This window comes from Malus domestica, chromosome 10 (assembly GCF_042453785.1).
Source record: "Malus domestica chromosome 10, GDT2T_hap1".
Taxonomy (NCBI): Eukaryota; Viridiplantae; Streptophyta; class Magnoliopsida; order Rosales; family Rosaceae; genus Malus; species Malus domestica.
The window spans coordinates 23,405,026-23,415,361 of record NC_091670.1 but is presented as its reverse complement, the minus strand read 5'-3'; the positions used below and the strand labels follow the sequence as shown (position 1 = coordinate 23,415,361).

At 36.9% G+C, this 10,336-nt stretch overlaps 1 protein-coding gene across 1 annotated transcript; it reads right to left on the bottom strand.

Annotated features, from left to right (window-relative positions):
* Positions 1–1,097: 1,097 nt before the first annotated feature.
* LOC103411669 (uncharacterized) lies at positions 1,098–4,582 on the bottom strand. The gene is made up of 3 exons (XM_008350299.4): positions 3,771–4,582; positions 3,176–3,361; positions 1,098–1,504 (listed from the first exon to the last, which is right to left on the bottom strand). The coding sequence occupies exons 1-3, from the start codon at positions 4,215–4,217 to the stop codon at positions 1,217–1,219; spliced, it is 921 nt and encodes a 306-aa protein (XP_008348521.3). The 5' UTR covers positions 4,218–4,582; the 3' UTR covers positions 1,098–1,216.
* Positions 4,583–10,336: the final 5,754 nt, after the last annotated feature.

Genomic DNA, 10,336 nt, shown 5'->3' with positions numbered 1-10,336 from the left:
ATTGAATGCGCTTGTTTGGTTGCAAGTAAGTAATTCCTTTACCTGGTGGGAGTAAAAGATGAAGCCATAGGCTACGACTGGTAAATTAAGTAACTTATCGCCCGTTCGTTCTCTGTTCAACAAAGGCCATCAATATAAACTCACTTCTTTATAAAAATCTTCCTCTCATTTTTAATTGTGGGCCATAGGGATGGCAACTTTATTTGATCAAGGGCCAAGGCACAAGGGTCCTGGTACTATCCAGGTGCGAAGAACCCTAGACATGATTGCAATGAGCAGAAATCTTACTCACCGGCCTAAACAACGAGCAAACACTCAAACGTGAGAGCAAGGGATCACTCAAGGGTCTACCCCCCAAGCCGAATTTGAGCTCATACCTTTCGAAGGAAAGGGGATTTTCACTTCAATTGGGCAACGTACTTTGATGTTGAGTTGGTGGTTACTTGATTGGTGGAGAACTACTCTATGTAGTGCCCACCGCGCTCCCAATCAAAACGAGCATGCGGCACGGCTAATACCAATCTAATAAGTGAAGTCGTCGTCGCCTGGCCAATTGGCTTGGACACCACGGGTCCTGATCTTGTAATTCCTACGTATGACTTCTGCTCTAGGCAGTAACGAGGGGCCTATTGGATTCAATTCTAATTAATTGGGGACAAAAAAAATTTATTTTTAAATGAGACTATATGCATGGTAGCAAGATGTATTGAGGGTACATTAAAAATCCTTTTCTTTATAGTCTATACTGACTTTATTGCCTTTCTAACTGGCCAGAGGAGTGTCTATTAAATTAACTAGCTAGTTACTCTGCTTCGTGCCTTTTCCATTTTGGTCCCTGTAGCTCCTCATTTCGGTTCTTTCCAAAGTCCTCCAGTGTCTAGCATCTTCCGCTCCTAGTCATCCCACCAACTCATTTTCAAGAAGCCTTCGCTAACAAGAAGAATAGCTTGTTGGATGGATGTTGTTGCCGCATAGTGAGCTTGGCCACTGGATAATTCCCTAGCGCTCAAGTCAGGGCAAGGTAGGAATGTTCGGGCTGAGCAAAGACTTTAAAGTAAGTTCAGGCTTACTTCTGAACTAACCAAATCGTGCAGAACTTCATCGAGAAAGAGATGTTGCTTGAGACATCAAGATAATCTAAGCAGTTGAATTGGTACAATTAATCCACGCTAAGAGATCCCCAAAAAAATTACAAGTGATAAACATGGTATATCATTCAGTCGTACACACAATAGTCTGTCAAATTAGAGTGCTTGCCTAGTGTGCTTCCTCTAAGGGTGACAGAACATCTGATTCTCTCATAAAACTTGGACTTCACTAGTTTTCCCAAAATGTCGGCTCTTGACCTCACAACGAACGTCAGATTCAGTGGTATTAGCACTCTCTGCTGATCCTCTTTAACATGTTGAATATCTGAAATTCCACCGTAAAGAGCCACTTGGTACCCTAGCACAACCGTCCTTATTGTTCGATGCGTCTTCCTTGCTTGGTAGAAGTTTTCAATCTGTTTCATTTCATCGGAAAAAAAGTCTCAGTTAAATAATCAATAAGGGTAATAAGGACGTCCAAACTTGCTGCAAACTGACCGAAAAAATGCTTCAAGCTTGGTAGTGATCTTGCTATCAGTTCTGAACATAAATGGCGATCACTAAAAGCAGTACTTCCAGTTAACCCTTTTAAGTTCTTGATTTATGTACTAATTCCTATGTTTTCATGTACATTACTTGCATTACCTTCCATCTAGTTTATTGACCACCAAAAAAATAAATAGCAAACAGGGGTATCTCTTTGGCAAGCCGAACTATCAAATGACTTGAGCTACAAGATAAGAAAGGCCATGTATTTAGAAGTTGGAATCATCACCCGGCTTTTGGTAGTCTTTTAAGACTTTTACCAATTAAAAGATGAACAAATAGCCAAAAAGTGGATTCTGATTCTCCATTGAAATCCGTCAATCTTTGGAATTTAACCTACTCTTATGTTTGATTGCAAGAGCATATATGGTAATGCATATAGATATTGTATAGAAATATGAAAATTTCAAACTAATCGAGTAGTTTTGATCATGGTTATCCCAAATGAAGAAAACTCTACTTTAGTAGGTTTCTGACGTGAACATTATTATATCGCTATGTGTTTTTACCAACTCACAGATGCAATAACATTAAGCCCTAAACAACCCACCTCACAAAGAATATGCTTTAATGATTGTTTTCAAGACGAACACATACTATACATGTCATTCTTTTTCTTTGTCCGACCTGTAACAACATGAATATATTTATAAACATTATATCTTATAACTATGAATTTTTTTAGTGTGACTATTAGTGTCATATATTCACGTTTACAATATATATCTACACCATGAGTATTACGTCGTGAAACTTTAATTAGTAACATCACATAACAACTCGGATCACACTAGACTCACAACACAACCATTTTCATATATTCATTGTTTTTGGTCAAACCATTTTCACATTTAACCTAATAACATTGAGCCCACGCGTCCCCACAGAGATGTTTGTATTAAAGGTGTTGGGGTTTTCATGCTCTGGCAGAACACACAGCTTTTCAGTCACCCCAATAAAGACGATTAAACCTTCAACTGCTGTCCCAACTCCCGACGTCTGCCGTTTTGACCCCACCCCCATAAAACTCAAACCGTATTATTTCGGAAAGAGATCCTGTCTTTCATGATTCGGATCATTCAAATATAACGTCGAATAAAATTTGAAAAGTTTAAACCATTTGATCCGAGAAAGAAATTCAATGAAGATCTATTTCCTATTATTTCCATTACAATAGTTTATATTTTAAAGTTTCTGTCATTTTACTGTACATATATTAAAATTTTTAAAATTTTTAGCTGAAGTGACGTTACTTTATTTATTATTATTAAGTAATTTTAAATTTTAAATTTTATATCTATCAATATAAATATAAAAAAATAAACTCATCCAACATAAGTAAACAGTAAAAATCAACACCACCTAGGTATGGTTAACAAAATATTCTCATAATAAATAACCAGCAAAGTACAAAACCCATTAACGTTGGAACTCAATCATATCTAAACTTTCTAAAGTTAAAATGACCAAATTACCCATCCACAAACATGCATTTATTCATATTCCCCTTAGTTATCGACGGTACAATGGACATTACGCACCTGCCCGGACGCAACCTTGAGCTGGTAATAGTGGAGCTCCAATGGAGTAGAAGTGACGTGGACGCCGAAAAATGTCGCCGGATTCCTGTAAGAGATCCTAACCGTCGAATTCAACGACAGCAATTCCGTCGACACCCCCGTCCTGTCGCTCCCCGCCTGTATATTGAAACTCTCGAACACAATATTCTGCTCGCCCCAAAACAAAACGCCGTCAGTCAAATCAAATCAAATCCCCCTCAACCGAGTCAACTCGGTCCATTACCGTGTAAAAAAATTAAACGTAAAAGTGATTCCGGCGTGCTTTCTTTTCTCTACGTTCACACTCTGTTAATTTTTTAATATTTTAATTAATTAAATTAAAAGAAAATCAAACAACTAATCGTCTCATTTAAGTTCTTGTTAAATAAAAAAGATATTTTTCTTATATTGATTAAATAAATTAAAAGATAATCAAGTAACATAAATAAATAGAACATCTTTTTTGCACATTATACATGTTTATTTTTGTTATTTTAATTAAATAAATTACAGAAAATTAAGTTACAAGAAAACGATAAAGAAAACTAGAGTGCGAAAATCATTTATCTGTGATTACCTTAACAATGACTCGAGGCTCGTAAGCCTTGCTGGCGCCCCACAAGATCAAAGAAAACACCGTGAAGAGTACAACGAAGAGCAGCGCGAAGCAGAAGTACAACCTAATATTACGCGCCGGGCCGCCGTTGTCGACTGCGGAGCCACTTTCGTCGTCTTCGGACAATTCCACTTCGTTGCCGCGCTGCAGCTTCCGCCAGGTGGACATGCTGCGGGGGTTTTTCAGGGAGGCGGAGAATCTCGACGTGGAGGACTCGCGGGAGTGGTGCACAGGGGAGCAGTGGTAGTAGTGGTGCTGCGGCGAGCCGATGGGGCTCGAACCGTACGACATCTTATCGACGTCGTGGTTGGAGGGGCTCTGGACGTAGTAAATCGGGCGGCGAGGCGACCGCGGCGGCGTCGACTGCTCTACGCTCATCGTCACCTCCGAATCCGACTTTTGGTGCATTATTGTCTGTCGTTCGGGTGCGTTAGTGTAATTTTGGTAAAGTTCTGGGCGGAAACGAAAGGACAGAGATCTTCAGTCTTCACTCTTCGTTTCTGATTTCTGCGGTATCATTCGTTGAGTTGGTATTGTGCGTTTGTTCACGCCTGTTAATGTTGACAGGGTATCTGCCGTTGGATTTGATCGGACGGAGAATGTGAGGTGATTTTGGGTGCACGTTCTTTAAGGAAATGTGCTTTGGTGGTATCAATGCATGCTGAGGGCGAAAGGATGAGGTTTTTGGTAAGGTGACAGAAAGTGGCCAGTCCGCCTTAATTAACCCCCTGTTTTCTGTGAATTTGTTAACTCTTCCAGTTCTTACTAAACATGCAAATTAATTAATCTCACTACCTTATGAAGAATGTAGTTAACCGAAGTTACTTTTTGTTCATAAAAATAACCAAAGTTAATTGGACCACATTATCACGTTGAGATGTACTTTCAACTGACGTTGTTAACTTGTTTTTTTTTTTTTTTTTAAATGATCAGTGGCTTAGCCATGATAGTTTATTTTTTAAGAAGCTAAGATTCACAGAGATATTTTAACCTTTATCTAGTCATCAACGTGCGATCCACCAGTGTCAGGAATCAAACTCAATGCGTATCGTGTGATACGAATTTGAAATTTGTCTCTAATAATGGCCACCCTAAGGTGGTTGACGTTGTTACTCTTTCTATGTTCAAATTCAAATATTATTCTCCGTAATTTAAATTAAATATATGCTGTGCCAGCAATAACCTCATTTTCTTATGAAATACTATGAGCATTAGAATTTCAGCAGGTAGCGAAACTGAAATCAATGGACGCAATAGATCATTTGGATATCACAATAGACAGCTAAAAGTGTCAATAATTTCCAATCAACTTTTGGATTCTTCTCTTTTTATATTATTAAAAGATATTTCAACTCCGAATACTTCTTCATTAATTAAATATAAATGAAAATAAAAAGTAGAAGGTTTTGTTTTTTATGTTCTCCTTTTTCTTCTACCTTAATGGGAGAAAAGTGAAAATCTAACTTTTTTTACTTTTTCATTAATTAAAAATAAATGGAAATAAAAGGCAGAAGATTTCGTTTTTATCTTCTCTTTTTTCTTCTACCTTATTGGGAGAAAGGTGAGAATCAAACTTTTTTATGGTAAAGATAAATGAAAGTTCATTCCTTCAAACTTTATATGCCCTCTGATTAGATCATCTGTAACAGTGGAAGGCTATATTTTGGTCCTCTAATTCTTATTTCCTTTTTTAATGTGTAGTATCGGCTATTTTTTTCATCTCTATCAATACAAGGCTAAATATTTGTATTTTATTGTATAAAAAGTGAGAAGGAGAGAAGAAAAAGGTTGAATGTCCTTCATGCTTCACAAAAAAGCTTTGTGAAAGGGCTAAACATAGCTCACTTGAGGACTACAAGTAGTGAACTCGAATGCTATACTTTGTAGCCAACCTTGCCTGTTAACTAGAAAATAGCCCTTTTACTAGAGATACAGATGGTTATTGAAAATTACAGGCTATACTATGGGATTTGGCGCTCACATAATTTTACGGTTGTTTTCATGAAATGGTCAAATGGTTAAAAGTCATGTGTTTTGCAATTGTAAGACGTAATCCCTTCACTATTATATGTATTTAAATCACTTAGTAATATGGTCTCATGGTATTTTTTTCCTTGTAAATAAGAGTTTTAGTTTTTATTCTCATCAAAGGCAAATTTGAATTACATTATTGTCAGCTCTTTATAAGACTAAGCTCACACCATCTCCCTTAGACCCTATCCAACCGTTGGGTTAATACTTAAAATTTTTAACTCAGAAATAATTTTTCTTCTCCAACCCTTATGGGTTAAATTTTTAGTCCGAGATTATTAAATAATGAATTTAGAATAATATTTTTTTCTTAAAGTAACTTTAAAAAAATAATGTAGACTTTCCTAATTTAATTTTATGAATATTTTAACTTAAAAATATTTAGATTCCTATAAATATTGAAAAATCATTAAACCAACACAATGAAACTCGTGAAACACTATGAAAGAATATAAAACACATAAAGAATTTTTTTTAATTACTTTAGCTGTCACATCCCGGCCCGGGTCCACCACATCCCAAGCTCGTTCCACCACCGTAGCACGATATTGTCCACTTTGGGCTTACCATTCCCTCACGGTTTTGTTTTTGGGAACTCACGAGTAACTTCCCAGTGGGTCACCCATCATGGGAGTGCGTTGCCCTCATTCTCGCTTAACTTCCGAGTTCCTACGATATCTGAAGCCAGTGAGCTCCCAAAAAGCCTCGTGCTAGGTAGGGATGAGAATATACATTTAAGAATCACTCCCCTCGGCGATGTGGAATGTTACAATCCACCCCCCTTAGGGCCCGACATCCTCATCGGCACACTTCCGGCTAGGGATTGGCTCTGATACCATTTTGTCACATCCCGGCTCGGGTCGACCACATCCCGAGCCCGTTCCACCACCGTAGCACGATATTGTCAGCTTTGGGCTTACCATTCCCTCACGGTTTTGTTTTTAGGAACTCACAACTTCCTAGTGGGTCACCCATCTTAGGAGTGCTCTGGCCTCCTTCTCGCTTAACTTCAGAGTTCCTACGGAACCCAAAGTCAGTGAGCTCCCAAAAGGCCTGGTGCTAGGTAGGAATGGGAATATACATTTAAGGATCACTCCCCTGGGCGATGTAGGATGTTACATTAACCGTTAAATTTAAATTTATACCAGTAGATTTTTTTTTTTTTTTTTTTTTTTACCGTTGGATTTAATCATATTAGATTTTAGCCGTTGAATTCAATTGATTTATAAAAATAAAACTAAAAAAATAACACATATATGATGGCCCAGCCCTACTAACTTGTGGGGAATTCTAGATTTTAGCCGTTGAATTCAATTGATTTATAAAAATAAAACTAAAAAAAGAACACATATATAATGGGCTAGCCCCACTAACTTGTGGGGAATTCTAGGCTAAATTTGTTCCATAAATGAGTTTTGACCCAAAACTCATATTTGCCCCAAGGGTTGGAGTAAGTTGGAGTAAGTTTAGAACTTAAAATTTGAGTTTTACCCCAAGGGTTGGAGATCGTCTTAATGTAGATAATATCGTTTGTTAAAAAAAATTATATTCATCATCTGACGATCAGACATAGTTTATGTGAATATATGTATTTATTACAATCACCATCTTACAGTTATAGTCACCATTGTAAATGTAAAATGGTGAATGTATTAAATATATGTAAGTATTGTAGTCAAATCCCTGAATCAAGGATTGGCCCCAATCCATGAATTAAGGATGAATTTAAAATATTAATGTTTTATTTTTGAAATTATTAATCTCTCCCTTTAAATTCGCATACAAATTAATTGTATACATTAAAGTTGTATTTAAGGGTATTTTAGGCATCATAAAAGTGTAAAGTCAAATAGAATTAATGAATTTATTTATATGGATTCTAGTCAATGAATTTTATTTAGATAAAAAAAAAATATGTTAGATTGGTCATTGTGACCCCCTTTGTGAGGGGGCACACCTTATCCCGAAGTTATGGGCCTATCTTGTCGAGTTCCTTAGAGAGAGTTGTCTCGCGCCCCTAGGTATTTTCTACCTACCCACTTGTGTTGATTTTGGGTACTGGTACCCTTTTGTTGAAGGTCGTTCGAGCTTTTTTTGAGAGTATGGCATGGGTTACTTCAATGTCGTGGCGCCTGGTACTCGAACATTGGCTCGAGGCATTTTATCTACTCCTTTCAAACCCCGCCCTTTTTAGTACTCCTTGAGCTAATTTCTCATTGTTTTGGCGCATTAAGCTCAGGAATACGTTTATTTGCTAATATGATGGCCATTCATAGTTCAGTAAAGCTTTTAAGTGGGTTCGCTTGGACTATGCTCTATATGAATGATCTTTTATTTTTGGTAGGAGATCCTAGTAGACTCGATCATCAGATTATAGATTATAAGTTCATAACGCTAGCCCACTCCCATTTTTGGCGTAACAGATCTACAAATTCTTTGATTCCAAAAAGAGAAAGTTCGAAAGAATTGAGATTTTTTGGAGATTGGATGCAGTTACTAATTCATGATCTGGCATTTACAGAATGAAAACTTCATTCTCGATTCCCCCGCCTTTTTTGAAATATCATGAATAGTTCTCGTAGGTTGAGCACCTCTTTCAAGGAAATATAGAATAGCAGGAACATTTATATAGATTTGATTCTTTAGCGGATCATAAAAATTCACTTTGTGTTTTCTATTTCTAGGATAGGGGTACTCGAAAGGGGTTCATATTTGTTAGCTAAGAAGGGTTTGCTCTTCTTTTCTTTGCTCTTGCCGGCCGCCATTACTTCTTTCTTGTGTTAGTGCTTGATTTCGTTGGTACCATCCAACTGAATCCAATTCAATTGTTTACTTATTCAATTTCAATGAATTGAAAAATTCAACCAAAATCCATTTTCAAAACATCGTTCATGAATAAAAATTTTGATAAAGTCTTTTATTTGCCTATCATTATAGACAATACCTTCCATATTATCTATGGAATTCGAATTTGAACCCTATAAATCATGATTTCTTGTTTTGGCATTAAAAGTATTTTCTCATAATTATAAGACATTGGAGGGAGGTGGTTTTTTTTTTTTTTTTGTCAATCTGCAGAGTCTAAAGTTATATTTTCAGCTATTAAAAGTGGGGTGGTTTTTTTTTTTTACCTAAAGAAATGAGTGCTACTGACCCACCCTAGTGTCGTATTTTCCCACTACATGATAATTTAGGAATGTGATTGTGTAAATCCTATCATATCTGGAATATCCTTATTGGATTTTACCATATCTCTTAGACAAAATATTATTCTATTAGAGTTGTGAACTTGTGATCCTATTAGGGTAAGAAATTTACCTTCCCTACTACTGTAAATAAAGGCACAATGGGGTGAGATAACACACACCTCACATTTTAATCTCTCTACTCTCTCAGCCACCCCCTCTCTGTCCTCTATAATTATTTAGTAAAATAGGCCTACAATACGTTTTCAGCATACTCTTGACGTTGCGCTATAGAGAGTTTGATCTTCAATCAGGAGAGTTTTACGTTTTTAATCATTCTTTTTATAATTAATTTATTATTTTAATGAATTAATCTACATGCTATTGATTCAATTTCATTTTTCCTGTGTTGAACGTGATACAAGGCATTGAAGATGCAAATTCGGCTTTCCGAAAAGGATTTTCTACAAATTCAAAGGCTTTTATCGTTTTTTTTGCCAATCAGGGACGCTTAAAATAAGGGAAGATATTTGAAATGACCATGAAGCATGAAAAAATTCCCCATGATGTATGAACCCCTTACATTTACATTTACCTTCTGATATATATTGTATATGTTTCACATATTTGTCATATATATGTTTCATGCCTTACACAATATTTGCTATGTGAAATTTGTGAGTAAAAGAATTGAAATAAATTAGAACCAACAAGCATCTAGCTTCATGTTGCACCATGTCCGTGTGCCCCCCAGCCCAAACCAGCAAGCTTGCTGCTTGTTAGGCTTACCTTGGTGGGTCGGCCCGCCTGTAACAGCTTCTGTGTTGCTAGGCTCGCTTCACCTTAGCCCAAAACCTGAAGCCAGTTCACGCTGGGCTGCGTCAAGCCCTAACCCAAGCCAGCAGAAGCTAGGCTTGTTTCTTTGCGCTTGTTTTTGGCCCAATTCCAATAGCTTTGAACTACTAAGCTTTTCCCAACCCAGGAAAGCTACTCGCCTTGCTCCTGCATTGCAACTAGACCAATCAAGCTGGGTTGTGTTGTTTTTTTTTTTTTTACCCAAAGCTAATTATTGGCATTCCCGCTTCACAACCATACCCATATAACTTTTTTGGGGCGCTTTAGATAATGTGGTTAAAACTATAATACACTTGTCACTTGGCCCATCGCCAACTAAAGCTAATATGACCCATATATCATTGTTTTGCTTCCATGATCGGCCCCATATAGTCTCGATCTATTGAATTAACTAAAAGTGACCATCAATCCATTAATTTGACAAGAAATCCAAAATTATTGGGCTGAATATCACTT